The 18998-nt window shown below is 47.7% G+C and overlaps 2 protein-coding genes across 2 annotated transcripts; one reads left to right on the top strand and one right to left on the bottom strand.

Annotated features, from left to right (window-relative positions):
• The first annotated feature begins 1291 nt into the window (after window positions 1-1291).
• LOC135814227 (cytochrome b5-like) lies at window positions 1292-8000 on the top strand. Its single transcript, XM_065327317.1, has 3 exons — window positions 1292-1911; window positions 5147-5183; window positions 7155-8000. The coding sequence occupies exons 1-3, from the start codon at window positions 1723-1725 to the stop codon at window positions 7250-7252; spliced, it is 324 nt and encodes a 107-aa protein (XP_065183389.1). The 5' UTR covers window positions 1292-1722; the 3' UTR covers window positions 7253-8000.
• Window positions 8001-8763: 763 nt separating this feature from the next.
• On the bottom strand, window positions 8764-10027 carry LOC135814225 (AAC-rich mRNA clone AAC4 protein-like). Its single transcript, XM_065327315.1, has one exon. The coding sequence runs from the start codon at window positions 9809-9811 to the stop codon at window positions 9059-9061; it is 753 nt and encodes a 250-aa protein (XP_065183387.1). The 5' UTR covers window positions 9812-10027; the 3' UTR covers window positions 8764-9058.
• Window positions 10028-18998: the final 8971 nt, after the last annotated feature.

Here is an 18998-nt window from a genome sequence, read left to right as displayed (position 1 = left end):
AGTGCAACGTTCACATCGGAGTCAAACCGCAGACTCCGGGCTGTCCACATCCGTAGGAACACACCGCCCCGGCACGGATCAAGGTGCAGATGAGGCTCCTCCTGAAGTGGGGCCTAGTCACTGAGGGGGAGGTGGGCAGATCAGATCCATCACAAAGTGGCCAAACGGACTGAAAATCGCATTCGCTGCATCCATGTTACCCTCGCGCCGGCCAGGCTACGAGTTCCCAACTTGATAAGCTGTAGGTTTCAGCACGGTTGGGAAAATTCTCCGCTTCCAAGTAGGACTTGTTGTAGGCTTTAATTTCAATTCGCTCGGACTTGAACCCGTACCATTTGTCTCTCGGCGGTCACAGTGCTGATAATACGACAATCAAGAGCACATGATTCATCATCATAATTGTTGTGACCATGACGACCGTCTGCATGTACGTAACGGTTATGTTGTTGTTGTTGTTGTTGTTGTTGTATACTTTATTCATGGTGGGAAGGCAAAACGTGATTAATTACGACTCCCTAGCCCTGTCAGCCCCGATTTTGATTATGCTATTAATTTTATCAAGAGTAGATAAACAAGAGTGTGCAACTCCGGATCTCTCCTGCACAATCTGCAGATACCCCCGCCCACGGCGGAATTTTTTGTTGACGTCACCTTTTTTCAGAAGAACGCGCATTTCGCCGCAGAGCAGTGTGAGAGCACGTGCTGGGCACTGAGCTTGTAGTGTAAAGCTGGCCAAGACTGAAGAGCACGAGGGAAAACATTCTGAAAGACTCGCAGCACGTGCGTCGTCGAAAAGATTACGTCAACAAAAAAATCCGCCGTGGGCCTACCCATCCGCGAGTTGCACACTCTTGTTTACTGAAATTTTCGGACGGAAATATTTTCGGACAAAGCCGAATTTTGACCTTTCGTACGGATTATATTTTCGTACAGTGCTGCATGCTAAATACACGTGTTAGCATGCAGTACGCATGTATAGTGTACATAATTTCAAATGAACAAGTTTTAGTACGGAATTAATTTTAGTACAAAAGAGGCCGTGTACGAAATCGTACGAAAATAAATTCCGTCCGAAAATTTCCTGCTATACGAGTATCTACTCTTGATTTTATGGACAGCCTAGCCGTTAGCCAGGCTGCGCGCCTAGCAGTGCGCGCGGCGAGTGCGCGACTGCGCGGCGTGCGCGCTGCAGCTGTGACATCATTCATGAATCATTATTACCTAATTTCTACTTGTAAAAAAACAAACAGTTGCCATTATCATGATCATCAGATCATGCCATGCCAGGTTTGCTGCATTTTTTGGCCTTGGTCATTTTCTTCTTGACTGCATGTAATGTTGGGTGGGAACGATTCCTCCAGCAACATCCTGGTTTGGTGGTACTTCATGCACTGACAGGTACTTAGACGTCTGCCTTTACTTGTTGTAGATAAGGGTCCGGGGCAGGGCCAGCCTACGAGTGCGACCGTTCAGTCTTCTGCGTGTTTGTCCACCTGATTTACTAGGATGCGTTGGATTATAAATGTAGAATCAATTGGCCACTAGCACTACCAGATTTGTTGTCCATGTGGACGTCCGGACTACTGCATTTGTCACAGAAGAATCTGATTATTTTCAGTTCTGTCACAATCTGGTCTTGGCTTGGATGCGTCGAATAAAAGCGCTTTGTTGCGGAAAGATAGACGCACTGTGGAGATTTTTTTCCTTCCTGATGTCTGAACGATGGCATCGACTACAGCCTGTGATGATCGCGTGGCTCAAATGAGTCCTGACAGCGCCATAGGCACTCAGGATGAACTGCCGTCTTTCACCAGGCAGGAAGTTGCCAAGCATGGGAACCCTTTCTCGGATACCGGCTGTTGGGTGGTGGTCGACGACTATGTCTACGACATAACCCAGTTCATTCATGAGGTACGGACTTTCTATCCTGGATACTCTATGTCGAAGGCCAGTCTGCAGAATAATATTTCGGAATTATTTGGCAGGGATTGAGCCCTGATGGAATGCAACCGTGGCCAATGAAATCCTGAGAAGTCACTGCATATGGCTCAGCTCCAAACCCCAGGTTTTTACATGAATTGATCAGGCTAGGAATCCTGCCGAAATGCTGTGCAGTGGCATACCGGGTACAAGTACAGTAAAACTCCCCAGATCAGGACGTCCCTAATCCGGGTACGTCTGCCTACCGGGCATCTATCTGACCCATGTAGAGTCATAAAAATGGCTTTTCAACAAAACAAAAAAAGGCCACAAAAGAGTCATATTAGACATGGTTAGTATTTTACCGTTCACGCTATTTTCGACGGTCGGCCTGCACCATTTTTTTGTGTGTGTAGACATGGCATTTTACAGTTCACGCGCTAGATCCAACGGCACTCGTACCCCAAACCCAAAATACCGTCGGTTTGGTACCGTTTCAACAATAGACAGCTCTTTTTAGCGGGAGAACGAAACGGTAAGATTCCAACTAGGGTTACCTCACACGTCTATCGTTGCGTCAGGAGTCAGGACTCAGAAGCCGAACTGCTAACTGTGTCTCGAAAACACATCTAAAACAGTCGACTCGCCCTCTACACGCCGACCGTCGAAAATAGCGTGAACGGTAAAATGCTAACCATGTCTATTGATCGGCACAAAACTCTTACTTGTATGTTAAAGTATGTAAATTCTGAGTTACGGGCAATTCCTAGTTAGCAGTGCTCGGTCCCAACCTGCCTGGATCTGGGGAGTTTACCGTACGTCCAGCGTGCAGGGCATACTGGTGTGCATCCGAATCACATAATTGTGTGATGTCGATACCGCAAGTGCTGTGCTGTGATTTCACCAGCAATGACTGCTTATGTGCATGAACGTGGAAGATGAGAGATTGGGTCTTGTACCAGCCACAGGCTGAGGCTGCTAGCAATTTCTTAAAGTCGACTCTGATAAGTCGCTGAGGTTACTTGGCCAGGCCACGTGCCCTATCGCTCTTTTTGACCACGTTTTTCATTGAACAAAGCACCAAGCCGACAAATATTTGTCGGGATACAGTCAAATCTGTCGTAAGCGACCGCCCCTTGGTGCAAGAAAAAGCGGTCGCTTACGGCAGACGGTCTCTTACGGCAGATGTATGGTAAATCCGGCATACCAGGTGTATGCTTCCATGTACTCAAATCGACGAGAATAATGTGATTTTTAATATCATTTTATTGGATATTCAACGACGACCATACTCGTATAGTACGCGTATGCGACACGGCAGTAGATCGACACTGCCTGGACTTGAGAGCTACAGCACAGCCTCAGCACAGGCCAGGCGCCGTCGATCGCACTTGCAAGACAGCGCATTTTCACACTTTGCAGTTGACAGCGCACTGGCAAGTACAGTTTCGCACCTTTCTGAACCTGGGTCGCGGTCGCTTACAGCAGATTTGAATGCAGCCACCGTGCATGAAATCGCGGTCGCTGGTCGCGCACAGCAGATGGTCGCTCTGGACAGATCAGTTTGTATGTGAAACCGTCGGTGCACGGAAAATCGGTCGCTAACGGTAGATGGTCGCCTACAGCAGAGGTCGCTAACGGCAGATTTGACTGTATTTATGGCAACGGCACTACCGTGATTAATCCAGTAGACGTGTGTTGTACAAGATGTTACTTCGCCACCCCAGCTCTCTCAGATGGCGTGCTTCGAGAGGGATTAGATGGCAGCCTTTTTTTACGGTACATTGTATATACAGTCGTCCCTCTCTAATCCGGCACTTGTTTATCCGGAACCCTTGCCAACCGGCGCACTTTCTGACGAAACCGATTTTTTTCGTTCAATTCCTACATCTTAATCCGGCACTTGAATTCCGCCTCCGGCAGTGACTTTTTGAAACGAATCGCTCAAACTGCACGTAGTTTGATTTCATAATCCGGCAGTCGTAAATCGCGTACCGTACAGGTGCACTCCTTGCCAGGCCAGGCTAGGCCAGTCTGGTCAGTGCCGCGCGCGCAGGGCCACTTCAGAGTTCAGTTCAGTTGACAACTGTACTCGACCTCGCGCGGGAGAGTTCAGTTCGGTTGGTTATTAGGACTTTTCCGAACCCTAACTCAATTTATACAAAGAGAAAGACCAAGGAACTACAAGTTACGCTATATTGTCCACTAACACCACCAGTTACTAAACAATCAGCGCATGCGATAACATTGCACGACACTGACCGACGGTACTGACGTTCTACAACTAACTACAACGTGCGACCTGCATGATGTCGACTGCTTGCGTGGCCTTCTCAAGAGGGTCAATGTTGTCCAGGAGACAACGGCTAAGCAGTCAACCATACTTTCATACGAACAGTTGAGAATATAAAGCCGTGCACCAAATACTTGGGTCGACACGGAAAAACCCTGCGTTTTGACGTATGATACATGCATGCAATTGGGCAGGGCCGGGTCAGAGGGCAGGATTTCTTAATCCAGCACCCTCGTTAATCCAGCAGAAAACGCCGTAGCAAAAGGTGCCGGATTAGAGAGGGACGACTGTACCATCACTGTGCGTTGATAACTGATACTAGTCCTTGGATCCGCGCATGTGTGCTTATAGTACTGACTGGTGCGTGGTTGCTTAATCACTGAGGCACACCGACGTAGCATTCTGGAGATATCCCAATCGTCATTTCAGTCACGGTGAAAACACCTGATTTTTTTCTCACCGACTGCCTTCCCGTTTGCACCTTTCCCTCAAACTAATGGATGACTGTCTTGAGTGAGGAATTTCTCTTTGACTGGCACGTTGATTGATCCCAATGCGCTTGGAGTGCGTGGGCGGCGTAATGAAAATGCCAGTGGAAACATTTGAATGGTTTTACGATGAGGAACCTTGAAGTGGCTGGCGGGGAGAGACTTTGTTCATTTATCCAGCTCTGGGACTAGAAGTGTTGCATGTATGACATCTACTACAGTGCTCAGTCAGAGCTTATTCTCCTCTACTCGTGGAGAGCTTTCAGAATGCCCACAACAGTGGACATTGGGGAATTAGAAGTAAAGTTATGCCCAGGATATGCACTCATTCACTGCTGCTGTTGCTGTACATGTGCGTGCGTGTGTGTGTGTGTGTGTGTGTGTGTGTGTGTGTGTGTGTCACTGTGTGTGTGTGTGTGTGTTCACATGGTTGTGCCACTTGCAGCACCCTGGTGGATTTGAGATACTGCTGGAGCATGCAGGTGAGAGAACAATGCTGTATGTTTCACGCCGTTTGATTGTTGCTATTAGTATTCCCACATGGTGCAAATTTGACTCAGTAACAATATTCGTGTTCAATTGCCGGGTGTGGGGCGTGGGAGGGGGGGGGGGGGGGGCAGTATTAATCTCACTCTGTCTGTAGAGTAGGTGAGGGTCGAGATGTCAAAGCTGAAAAGAAGAGTATACCAACATATGACTTGATGCCAGTACAGTTGACCTACCCTTATAACGATAACCTCTATAACGATAATTTTCTGCCAAACCAAATCACTCCATTGATTTGTGTATACAATGCATTACCTCTATAACAATATTGCTATAACGATATTACCTCTATAACGATATAAAATAGGCTGACCAATCGACATTTTCCATTTTATAACAATATCAAGCAGGGGGTATGTAGAGCCCACTACACGGCTGTTCACGTGCAGGCACTTATCAATATGGCGTCGTTCGGTGCGATTTATGTAACATTGTGCGAATAGTACAAATACGCGATGAGTTTGCGTTTTTGCAAGAAACTCATGTCGATCCTCGCGTGGTTCCACGATTTGGGACGGAAACCAAGAGAAAAGTTTTGAAAGCGCTCGAGCGAGATACTCGACTTTTCGGCAATTTGAGAGAGAAAGAGGGTGGAAAGGCGTCCTGGCCTGCCCAGTTAGCTGTCTTTCCGCTTCAAACTTGCTCGAAGTACTCCTGGCAGTCTGGAGATTGATCTCGCCAGTGATTGTCAGCCTCTGCTTGGCGTGCTCGCGTGTACAACATTCAAGTTAGACATTTCGTAATCGTTCAACGCACAATAGGGTAGATAGCACAATTTCAAGCTCACTTGGCCGGCTGCTGTCTTCTTCTATAATATCCCACATGCCAACTAAGCAATTTACAGCAGGAAGCAGCCTTCTACACTCAACAGCAACTAAAGGGCCACACCATTTTGTCTTCCAAATCAAGAGAAAACAGGCTCCTGACTCGTCGCGCGTATTTAGAAGTTCACGCGCGTATTCTAATGACACTTGGGGAAGACAACCAGAGGATAGTCCTCTACCTGGGAAAAAATCGATCTAAACTGGGAAAAAATCGGGAAGGGCTTCTCGGAGCCGAGTTTGTCAGCGACGACACAAGGAGTATTCCAGAACGAAGCCAAAGTCACACGACACAGAACAAATGTTTCTTGAAGGAAAGGCAGTCATGTGAGGTACGAGCGGAAAGCTTGAAACAAGACGCAGATGATCAGCGTGTTCCCCGGGCTGGCCGGGCTGACTAGTCTCCAATATCCAGGGGAAACCATGGCCTACTCGTGTTCTGACGATTCGAAAATTCAAATTTTCTTGCCATTGAAGCCCAATCGAGACTTTCGGCGGCCATATTGTTAAGTGGCGTGAAATCGCACAAAAAAACAGCCGTGACTATCCAGGTAGGGCACGTTTCACTTGATAAGTTACTGGGAAATGACGAAATGCAATGGGGGCAGCAGTTGGCACCTTGCTGTGTACATACTGTGCATGTACCTGTGTACATACTGTGGATGTACTTCAGTTTTTTATGCTACGAGGAGTGTAAAAAATGGACGAAATCCATGCATTATGACGTATGTGTATGAAATGAACCAGTTACCCCTATAACAATATTACCCTTATAACAATATTTCTTGGTCTGACGCAAATATCGTTATAAGGGTAGGTCGACTGTATTAAAGACTAGTTCTATACCATTATCATCACCCATAGAGACGTGATACGACTGAAATTTCACTCCACTGTATATTCCCTACAGGAAGGCAAGCCTTTTCCCCAGGTAGTCACATCTCTTAGAGGATGGCGTTGCTGCGCCCTTCTACCCTCCTTTGGCTAGAACTCTGCATTTTTTGCTGCCATCCCTCTGTCCATTACTTTGAAAATATAGAAGCTAATTGACTTGCTACCTCTCGCCCATTTTGTTTGTTTTTCCAGGCCGCGATGCGAGCACTGGCTTTAATTCCATTAACCACTCGAGCAAGGCAAAGCAGCGTTTGGCAACACTGCGCATAGGAAAGATAGTGAAGAGGTGAGCGAGAGAAAAATTCCTCCGAAGTGGTGTGCTCCCCTACGGTGTGGCCGACTTTGTGAACTACTTGCTTTTAATAGATCTTTCTTGTATCTCTGGACTTGATATGGGGCAGTGGTATTGCCTTTTTCCTGTTCCCTCCCCCCCCCCCCCCCCCCTGGATTATATCCCCCATTCACTATCACCAAGACCTTCTCATGCCACTGGTGTTAGCACATTAATTAGTACAAACAGTTCTAGTCTAGCTGAACATGTTCTAGCTGGATAGGGTTCCATTCATACGACATAGGCCTCGCTAGCAGCAACCGTTAGTAGATTTCGTATTGAGTTAGTTTTTATTATTATAAATCTTTAGTCTTTATCACTGATTCTGTTCCAGATAGTGGTACTTGAAGTATGTAGCAGATTATCTAGCCGGTTTTGTTATGTAGACTGCTAACATTATAGTGGCCCCGCTATTGGTTCGTCTGGGTGTTGAACTAGATCCTTTTTTTCGGCCCATTCCCACCGAGCAACTGGTATCCCTCTCAGAAAAATGGCAAGTACTGTACGTATACTGGAATTAAAAAATCGTGTTGAATGGTTAAATGGCTTCCACATTTTTCTCATAAAGCGTCTACTTGTAAGAAAATCTCCATCTTATTTGAATTTTTCAATGGTTGATCACATGGCACAATTTTGAACTTTTAACAATTTTCTTTAACATTTTTCGTATTCCACATGATGCTGGTAATAATAGCGTTACCATCGAATATGGGGTAGTCTTTTTGAATACATTTTCTAGGAGTGCGAGTGTGTTCCTGGTGGAGGAGTCATAAGTAAGTTCCCAAAGAACCAAACACAAAGATTCTGCAACAATTTGATTGAATACTCACAAGAGTTCACCGCTCAAGAGTGCTCAACTCTGATCTGAGAGCACTGTGCTGGCTTACGTACAAGTAGTGGAATGACAATCAAGGTGACTGCATTTTGAGATTTCCTACAGTTTAGGACCAACGATTTCACGCAGAATATGGAAGGTTCGACGAAAAAATGCCTGTGCACAATGCATCACATGGCTCATGGGCAGCATGAAAGCGCACCGGTACTTAGTATTCGAGGTACATCTTATCCCAGTATACTAAAGTATGGATCGCTACACCTGTGCTCCGGACAATGTTCGTATCAAGCCAAAGTGTGTCTTTTCACAGTACGTACTAAGTGAGTTCCGCTGTACTTCGGATGTACAGTATTACTGCAGCCCTTCCAGCCTTCCAGGGCACAACACCAGTGTAGGAACTAGGAAGGTGTTTAGTTGTGCCCACATATATATCTTCATTTAATTTGGGTAAAGCCTGCTGTACAATCAACAGCCATTAACATGCACTGGACAGTTTCACTGTGACTGGGCTCTTTCTGTGTGTCCCTTCCCAGCAGGCCCTGTAGTGTAGAGCCACTGTAATCATTGCAGCAGTGGCTCACTGCTTGGCTGGACTTACTCCCACATCTTATTCTCACCAGGAACACTCCGCAGGATGATCTTTTGGTTGTTAATTTGTTTCTAATGCATTCTGTCTCTGATAAAATAGTCGTAAAGGCTTTGTATGATGCCGATGGGAAATATCTCAAGCATGAACAGACGCAGCAAAATGTGCGATCCTTTTTTTATGAAATACAAAGTGGAACATTGTCTCAAGGCAGGTGGTGGTGTCGAGGGCAAGCTATATTGATAAGTAGATGATATAATTGCTCAAGGGAATTCATAATCATTAAAAAGTTCTTGCTGAAGGATATTTAAAAAAAAAAAACTTTGTTGGAGTGATAACCGAAGTCACATAGCACATCCATTCTTGTTCTCGTGGAAGATGAGGTGGGCCTTCGGTCCATTTGCCACGGTAACCAGCACGAGTGCGTTGTCGCGCATCTCCGCCGGCAGCAGGTCCCAGTAGGCGTGCTGCACGAGTGCAGCGACACGCGGCGACGCCGCCCAGACGTGAAGCAGCGCCTTGCTCCAGTGTCCGCACAGGCAGTTACGTGCCGCTCGCCGCAGGCCCAGCAGCTTCTTGACCAGCAGACGCTCTGCATCATCGACCGTGTACTGACCCTGGAACTTCATGGCTCTGGTTACGCTCACGCCGACTGTGCAGTTCTGCACAAAACAGGTGTAGTCCACGATTGAGCCGCCTTCTGGGAAGTAAGTCACCTCCATTTCAGTGCGATCCAACTCGGCGTTAGCGTATCTCTTGAGCAGCTCGTAGCTCAGCACCTCACTGATGACTGAGCTGCCGCCCGCGTTCGGCGTGCTGCGCATTCGCTCGGCAGCAGCACAAAGCCGCATGGTCTCCACATTGCGAAAAGCGTCAAACTCGGCCTCCATCAGATCGGCAATTGGAGCATCTCGCTGCAGCTGGTCAATCAGGCGACCGTGGAATAGCGCCGGACACCTCAGTGCGAAGTTCTCGTTGATAAACACATTGCAAGCCGGCAGAAAGAACATGGCCTGCTCGTTGACTCGATTATCACCTCCATCGCGCTGGTCAGCAACGCGCCCGTTGTTTCCGCCTGTCCCTATGCATTCCACCATTTTGGAGGGATTGTCGCGGGGACGACTGGGGGGAGATGCTTGTAGACCGAGGAATCATCTTCCACACTATTATTGAGACGGTGGGACTCTGGAGAAACTGAGAGAGCGAGCAAGGTTTTATACTTGTGCTATCAACCTGGAACCCTGAACCCGAGCTAGCGCGCTCGGGAGAAAGAAGATTGCATCATTTGACGGAAACATCAAAATGCGCTCATACAAACTCTGTCCATGATCCAGCCTATCTCAGCCTATCAGCCTAGCCTGTCTTCGGTCTTCGCAGATCGACGCTGTCGTTATCGTCTATCGACTTGCGCGACTCGTACTCCGAGTCTCCGGCTCCGTCTCTCCGACTCGACGTCGACGACTCGACGCGCGTCTCCCAATGACGTCGTTGCCCTTTGAAATGACGTAAGTAGCTGCTCCCAGTCCCTCTCCCATGCCCAGCTAGCTACACTTTTTTGTAGTGTAGGCTAGCTCAGGCCAGCTGACTCTGAGCTGAGCTAGTTTTGCTGTGTAGCTAGCTAGCGCTAGACTACGCCGCTAGTACAGTAGCATGCATAGTTTAGCTTTCGTTGCGTGGGTGACCATGATTCATGGTCATGTACTGAGTCTCAGTACAGAGTACAGATCGTTTGGCAATGGGTAGAGTCAAGACTGACTAGTCTAGACTAGAATAATAATAAATTTTAAGAGTCGAGTCTGGGACTCTGGGTCTCTGGGGTCTTCCCCTTGTTTGCCATTATTTTGCCAGCTGTCAGTGCTCTCTGATTATGAATTGGTGTACAGAAATCACTGGTGCACGTGGTCCGATCATGATTCATGATCCAAGTGGACAACACATGTGTACACGTACATGTACATGTACACTTGACCAAGCAATACTGCAATTGACCCCGCCTTGAACGCGCGCCTTCCCCATTACGGTGTAAGAAAGCAGGTAACTAACTTACCGTGTAAGAACACAGCTGCTTCCAACGACTACAAAAATTTAATTTAGTGATAAACTGGAAAACAGTCAAAGATGTCATGACTGCAGTTGGGCTGTTCAACTGGGCTTGTTTTCAGTCACGGAAATGTTTGTACAATACACAACACCATGTACACGTATGAAGTACATGTACATGTATAATTATGTAGCTACATGTACATGAAGTGATTTTCAATTTAAAAAAATATTAGGCCAAACTAAAGAAGGTGTACCGGTGTGTGGTTCGACTCACCCGACCGACCGTACAATTTCAGCCCGACCGTAACTTTTTTTCGGCGGGCTGTCGTGTGACTGACGTACGTGGACTGAACACGTCCACGTCTACGTGCTGTGCGGCGTGAGTCTGCGGACGCAGGCGGCTCCTTTTGGACTTGACTTGTAGTTGTACTGCAGACTGCAGTGCAGTGCAGTGAGTGGTACGACTGCTGCCTTGTGCTGGTAGTAGAGTCTACTCGATACGCGTATATAGTACGGGGGCCAGGCATCCAAAAAGTGGCTGAAAAAAACTTTCGTTTCCACTTCGTCCGCACAACAATTTGACTGCAGATAATGAAAGCAGTGGCCTTCCTGACACGGAATCCACGAAAAATTGCTTCAAAATGCGAATGGAAGGCCTCCATCGAGTTACTTTTCTCGCACCTGTTCAGCCATTGCCGCTTGTAGCTTGCGCTGAGTTTCTTCTCCGCGCGAGCAGTCACCAGTGGTCACGCAACGGTAAGTTTTCCTCACGGGACTGTCCCGTCCATTGTACGGCGAACTGAGCATAGTCTGCGCTGCGCGAAACACGCGTACAGAGTCTAGTCTCGCACCTCACGTGCTCAGCGCGGTCCACGTGGAGTGTCAAGTTTCAAAAGTGAACTCGGATGTGTCGATTCACGTACTACTACTGCGCTTCTTCTCCGTTTTTGCCCTTTTGTACTCTCACGCATACTAGTAAGTAGTTTGTTTTCGGGTGGTGAGGTTCTGGAAAGTCGATGTCACAGGCAGACTGTCCCCAGCGGACAACTCGGCAAAGTCTATCTGTACCAGTTGTAGAGCCAGGGCGAAAGGAGTGCATATTCTGTCAGAAATTTCAGCTGGGAAAGAAGCACAAGTATCAGAAAACTTCGCAGTGCCAGTCACACAACGCTGCCCAGAAAGTGCTAGACGCAGCTAAGTTGCGGAAAGACGAGGCTATTGTAATAGCTATTGGTTCTCTGTCTTGCCTCATAGCACGTGAAGTTCACTACCATCGGCACTGCTTCCGAGAGTACACAAGACTATTGGAGGTCGAGGATCCTGGTGACGACCCTCAGGGAATTGGTGGACAGGCTCCTTCGGAGGAACAAGTAGTTGCCCAGTTTCTTGAGGTCGTGCGTCAAGAATTGTTTGACAATTCTGCACTGCTGACCTCTTCTGATCTCCAGTCCATCTTCCAGACCTGCTGTAACAAGGAAAGTGGCAACTTCTGCACTCAGGTCAGAAATCGAAAACTGAAGAGCATCATTTTGAAAGAGTTTGATGGCGTTGTTAGGTTTGTCAGGCCAGCTCGCTGCAACGCCCCTGAATTGTTGTATGCTGTTAGCTCGACTGACAACTTGATCAGACAGTTTGCACTGCTGAAGGAGGAAGTTGCAGAAGATGAACCCCTAGTGCCCGCCGACCCTTATTGCAGTGAGTCTGGGGATGAGTCTGAGGATGAGTCTGCCAAAGTGGAGAGTAGGCATGTCTGGACCAATGAGTGTGAGGAATGGAGAGTCTTATATCATGCAGCAAACATCCTCCGCCAATCCATCGAGCACCATGTCAAGTCCACCAAGCAAGACCTGAGCGGTGCACAGCTGTCTCCTGCGGATAGCGCGCGATTGATTCCTCACAAGCTCTTTAATTTTCTTGCATGGACCCTGGACAAGGATGCCGAATTCTCGACGTGCCGCTTGCCGTCTCTTGAGAGTGTTCTGCAACGCCGCATCCATGCCATCTGCCAGGATCTTATGTTTTGCGGCACTGGTTACCGCACTCCGAAACACATTGTGCTGGGCATGGCAATCCATCACCTGTGCCGCAGTAAGCAGATAGTTACCATGTTGAATCGTCTCGGCTATTGCTGTAGCTACAGCCAGGTACTGGAGCTGGAGACTTGCTTGGCAGAGGCTTTTACACGCCATCAGCACGATCAGTCTTTCTTGCCTGCCGCCATCGACACTCGCAAGCCGTACCATTTCGTGTGGGATAACAATGACCTTTGCGAGGAAACACTGAGCGGACTTGCGACTACGCACTGTACAAATGGTATCGTTGTACAGCCTTCTCTGCAGGATGAATCGGTAGCAAGTGAAGCGACTTCCATCTCTCTGCCTACGCTGTCAACGTCGAAGCGAAAGCGCTCATTGGCAATGGTCCCGGAGATTCAGCCTGTGTTTGCAATGCCTGCAAGACAAAATCCACCTCCCACCAGCCTGCCTGAATCATCATACGCCTATGCTGCTGACACCCGCTCTGGTGCTGCATTGATGGACTTTGTCTGGAAGCTCTCCCGGTTCTGCCCAGATGGACAGATCAGCAAGCCTCGTGCAGTCATTGAGATTGGAGCTGCGGCTGATGGCAAGTCTCAGAGCATACCCGCGTGGACAGCATTCAATTCTCTCGCGACGAAGAACAATGTGCCTTCTAAGTCGGAGATTGGTTACTGTCCGGTGATCAATGCATCGCCAACGGAGAACCTCACTGTCTATACCCTACTATGCCGCTCCATTACTATGGCAAGGCAGGCTGATCTTCCATTCACGATGGTAGTTCTGGATCAAGCAATTTATGCCAAGGCTGTCGACATCGTGTTGCAGAGACCCCAAGAATTCCGCTCTGTGGTTCTCCGAATGGGCAGCTTCCACATCACCATGACGCTCCTGGCTATTATCGGAAAGCGCTTCACGGATGCTGGCCTGCTAGACCTCCTCGTCGAAGCACAAGTGTCCGGCTCTGCGACTGCTTCCTTGGCATTGGCAGGGAAGCACTACAACCGTGGTGTTCGGTTCCATAAGTGCGTTGCAGAAGCCATGGAGCGCCTTCGATGGCGCTCATTTATCGATTCGACCGCAGATGCTGACTTGGCCAAAGTCATGTCACAGAACGTTGTGGACGGCATCGTGGAGTTGCGGAACCACATCTCAGACGACAACGTTAGCCGGCTAGTGGATTCTTCTGAAGTGAAGACCCTGCACAAGATGTATGCAGAGTTTTGCTCGCAGCAATCCGACGCATCTCCTATGTTCAAATACTGGTCCAGCTATCTCTCTATGGTGTCGCTATTGCTGGATTTCATCCGCTCAGTACGCACTGCCAATTGGCAATTGCACATGTCTTGTATCAGGGCCATACTTCCCTGGTGCTTCGCCTACGACCGGCACAATTATTCCCGTTTCATGGCCTACTACTGGCTGAAAATGCTGAAGCTACCAGAAACCCATCCTGATGCTGCAAAGTACCTGGAAGATGGTGGATTTGCTGTCCAACGTGGGAACAATGCCTTTGCGCAGGTGGCCTCGGATATGGCAATTGAGCAAACGATCAACCGGTCCTCGAAGACCACTGGTGGCATTATTGGCATCAGCAGATCACCATCGGCAGTTCAGCGTTGGATTGTCACGTCACACGACCGTGCGCGCATCTCGGATGTCTGTATGGAGCACTGCGGGTTAGATGAGAGCACCCAGCAAGGTGAAGCTCTTCACACAGAATGCCAACAGACGCGAATGGCCAGAGATGAAGCAGACGTTCAGCAAATCGAGTCAACTGTTTGTGGCTGGGTGAATCCCTTCTCCACCACACCAGCAGGAAGCAGTGAGGACCTGGTGGGGCTTTCATCAGGCCTTTCGTGCTCAAACGATGCAAAGCAGGATCTATTTGAGGCTGAAGTGCGTGGCGAGGCAGCCTTCCGCAACTTCGTTGAAGAAAGGCTTGTGCTGCAGAACAAGAAGTTCCTTGACCCCCTGCCAAAGCTGAAGTTGAAGACCTTTGCCATACAAAAGCAGAAGGCGTCAAGTCAAAGCAAATCGATTCCGGTCCTGCGTGCTGACTGTGCCCTCTTCAGTAAGATGGCTGTAATAGCCCAGAGCCGGCATATGGATGTACGACAAGTTCTGTCCTACCCACTTGGCTCAGCTCCACTGTCTCTGTGTACGCCAGATGGCACTTTGGCGAAGACGAACAAGTCCGCCCTGCTTCAGTTACTTGAGAAGGTGTCTCCGTCTGCAAGTTTGCCTGAAACTGCTCCCGCCGAGTCCAGTGCCCTCATTGTTGATGCAATGGCCATGTTGCAAGCACTGAGCCAGAAGTCTATACCCGCAACGTTTTCAGAGTTGGCATCATTCATTTTCAAAAGTCTCTCCCACAACTTCCGCCAGTACAAGCGTGTCGATTTTGTGGTTGACTCGTACCCAGACCTGTCCATCAAGAACATTGAGCGCGACCGCAGAGCTGCGACCAGAGAGCAGGTACGGCAGCACATATCCAGTGGCTTGCAGCAGACCCCAGCACAATGGTCAAAGTTCCTCAGTGTTAGCCAGAACAAGACAGAGCTCATCTCTTTCTTCATGGCAGAATGGTGCATTAGCACCTATGCAGCTGATCTTTGTGGGAGAGAGCTCTTTGTCACGGCTGGAGATCTATGTACCAAGCTTTCATCAACTGTTGGTTCTGGAATGATCAAGGCAGATTGCATTGAGCTGAAGTGCACACATGAGGAAGCTGATACTCGGCTCTTGCTGCATGGGAAGCATGCTGCTGACAATGGCTACACATCGATCACCATCAAGTCACCAGATACTGATGTAGCTGTTCTTGCATGCTGCCTTAGTGCATCATTTCCGGAGCAAGCGAATCTGTACTTCCTCACTGGCTCAAGGAGTAATGTGAGGTTACTTGACATGAAGGCCATTGGAAGTCAGCTTGAACAGTCGGCTTGCACTTGCAGTGCTCTGTTGGGCATGCATGCTTTCACTGGATGTGATACAGTCAGTGCATTCCATGGCCGTGGCAAGGCAGCAGCTTTCAGTCTGATACGTGCTGATGGTGAGAAGGGATCTCGTGCTCGTGCTGCTATGTCCTCCCTGGGTCAAACCTTCAAAATCTCGTCCAGTCACGTACCGCCCATTGAGCAGTTTACCTGCTTGCTGTACGAATGTGGCGTTGCCGACATCAACGATGCACGGTATCAGCTTTTCTCCAGCGCAGAAACATCGAAAGACTCCAGCCGCTTGCCGCCATGCAGAGATGCTTTGCTAAAGCACATTGCCAGAGCAAACTATCAAGCTGCTGTGTGGAGACGGGCGCTGGAGCCCCAGCCGGACATCCCTCCTCCATTCAGCGATGGCCAAGGCTGGAAGCTAGTGGATGGCAAGCTCCAAGTTGACTGGTTGTCCTTGGAGCCCGCTCCCAAGGCCCTCCTTGAGTTCGTCAAGTGCAGTTGCAAGACCGGTTGCAGTGGAGGTCGCTGCTCCTGCAAAGCCCAGTCCTTGCACTGCACGGATGTGTGTGGCTGTGCAGAAAGCTGCCAGAATAGAGACAATGCCTTGAGTGATGACACTTGATGATATCTTTCTCCTCACTGCCGTAAACAATCTTGCCAGTCCTTGTGCAAGATAATTGAAGATTCCCGCAGATAAATAATACGTGAAGCATATCGTACGACAGCCTTCTATAATAGTCGTGTATTTACAATGATATTCGACTATCCGGAGTCCACTTGAAGTCAAACTTGATGACAGCATCTGTTATGTCCATGCTCTTGTACACATTATTATCGATGAAATATATAATGATGTCATGTTCTTGTGAGCCATCGAAACTGGCCTTCTGTCTACTTTTATGCGCATGACTGCTGGAATCGTAACCAATGTGCATGTACATGTTTTGTACTGTTTGTACTTATGACTGACTTCCCGTGCTGGAAGTCATGATTGTACAAGTACCCTGCGGAATAAAGTATGCTTTATCTCTGCGTGTGGTGAAATAGTCAGCTGCTTCCTTCATACCAGTACACTGTATTCTGATATGATAACTGTACTGTATACAATGCTGTAGTACATGTACATGTACATGACTCTATAATTATGACTATTCGCATTGATACAATAGAGTGCACGATGTGCATGATACTCCATGTACATGTATGTTTTACTAGTAGCAGTGTCAGTTGACACGAATACATACATATTATGTACCCCTCAACAAATTTGGACCTTCTGTGGAAGAAAAAAACATGAAAAACACGCTGTTGCCATACTGTTGCTATGCGGTTGCTATGGCAACCCATGGGAAACTTTCAAGTACCAATTCCACACCGTTCCATCTCGATTCCAGGGGTGAAAAATATATCAGGCGACTCTACACGACTAGGGCTACAAGATAAAGTACATATTTTGTTGTGCGCTCTCAGTGGAAACGAAACTTCACATTTCTCAACCCTGGCCCCCGTACTAATACAGTGTATTTACATGTACTAAAAAATATATTAAAAAAAAAAAAATCCGCCCGCCCGCCCGTAAAAAAAATGTCCATGTTAGTCGAACCACACACCTTCTTTAGTTTGGCCTTATTAATTTATTATAATACCCAACGCTGTAGACAGCAAGCTGTTTCGGCCACAAAGGCCTCATCAGTACAGCTACGAGCTAATAATAATTATTTAATATTATAATTTTTCACTACATCTAATCAGATACAGTACAATTACTACAGTAGCTTGCGTGGGACAATCTTCGAATGCCAGTCTGAGCTGGACAAACCAAGGTACTGCTGTAGTAAGGTTGCGCTAAGGAGGTTTCCGACAAGATTCTAGTTCTACGCCACTTTACAGCAGACATCTGATCACAGGCAAGCAGACCCTTCTTCACTACACAGCGTTAACCACCTGTAGCAGAGAATGCTCGACAACAATGCCGTTATGCTTTCCATTATGGTTTCGTATGAAATCGGATGCTGCCCCAACAATAATATGTGGAACAAGGCATGTCGAAGGTAGGGAAGGCTTGTGGAGCAAGGCATGTACAAAGTAGGGAAGGCCATGGAGCGTGAACAAGATGAGGAAGGTCAAGGAGCGTGGACAAGGCGAGGAAGGTTGAGGAGCAAGTTATGGACAAAGCTAAGAAGGCCTAGAAGCAAGTGACAGTACCGGACCGACATTGTCCACCACACTAGACCGTTAACATCCTGAGCAACTTTTAGCAAAGACTTTTTGGCAATGCTAACACCCAGCAGTGACGTATGATGGACCAAATGCACACAAATGAAGAATTTCAGCCGTATTTTATTTGGTCTGCCCACTAGGAAGTGACATTGAATATCAGCCAGGCTATCACATTTCTTTACATCACTAAATTCTATGCCTTTTAGCGGCACAGACAATGCCAGAATCACTTCCACATTACCCCCGGCTTGTACTTGTGCACTCGGAGGAGAAAGAGGAAGTTGATATGAAGTTATGAGTAACGGTCGACAACTGCAACTGGGCAATATACAATCATCAGGTGCATTGGTGCGATACTACATTGTACTTAGTAACTGGGCACGAAACTGATAGAGTCCTGAGACATTCAACGGGCTGACACATTACACGTGTTATACAATGTCATGTAGCTCCAAATCATCTCCAATGCGCAAACCAACAGCCTTCCAACCAATTGTAATTTACTTGGAAAGCTCATGGTAAGGACAATACCAACGACTTGAAACACTTACAGGGAGAAGGTACATGTAGACGCAGCGAAGATTTTAAAAGACCATAGCCATGGCATGGACCATGGCACTGGAGTTAGATATGCCATCAAGTTGAGGATACATGCAACAGGCTACTGGCACTGTCTAAAGTGCTGGTTCACAGCAGGGAGGGGTGTACGAGTTTGCTGTCGCTGCACTTCTGCTATTTCTGCTCCTATTTTTGGTGTTTTTTGCACAATAACTCTCCAATTTTAAGTTGCGATATAAGCAACTTTTGAGCTTTTTCTGAAAATATGGATGCGATTTCAGCAACTAGCACTTGTTTTGTCAAGGTTGTGAAAACATAAGTTGCGAAAAATGATGGCATCTTTGGGAAAGGGCTGGCCAGAACTAGAACAGTAGAATCATACTGATTAGACTGTGCAGAAGTAAAAAGCCTCGAACGTTTCCAAATTTTATGAAGCACAACCCGCAAGTTTAGTATTTAGGCGAGAGTGCATAACT

This window comes from Sycon ciliatum, chromosome 4 (assembly GCF_964019385.1).
Source record: "Sycon ciliatum chromosome 4, ocSycCili1.1, whole genome shotgun sequence".
NCBI classification, from domain to species: domain Eukaryota; kingdom Metazoa; phylum Porifera; class Calcarea; order Leucosolenida; family Sycettidae; genus Sycon; species Sycon ciliatum.
Note: the sequence above shows the minus strand (reverse complement) of the source record. Positions and strands in the feature narration are given on the sequence as shown.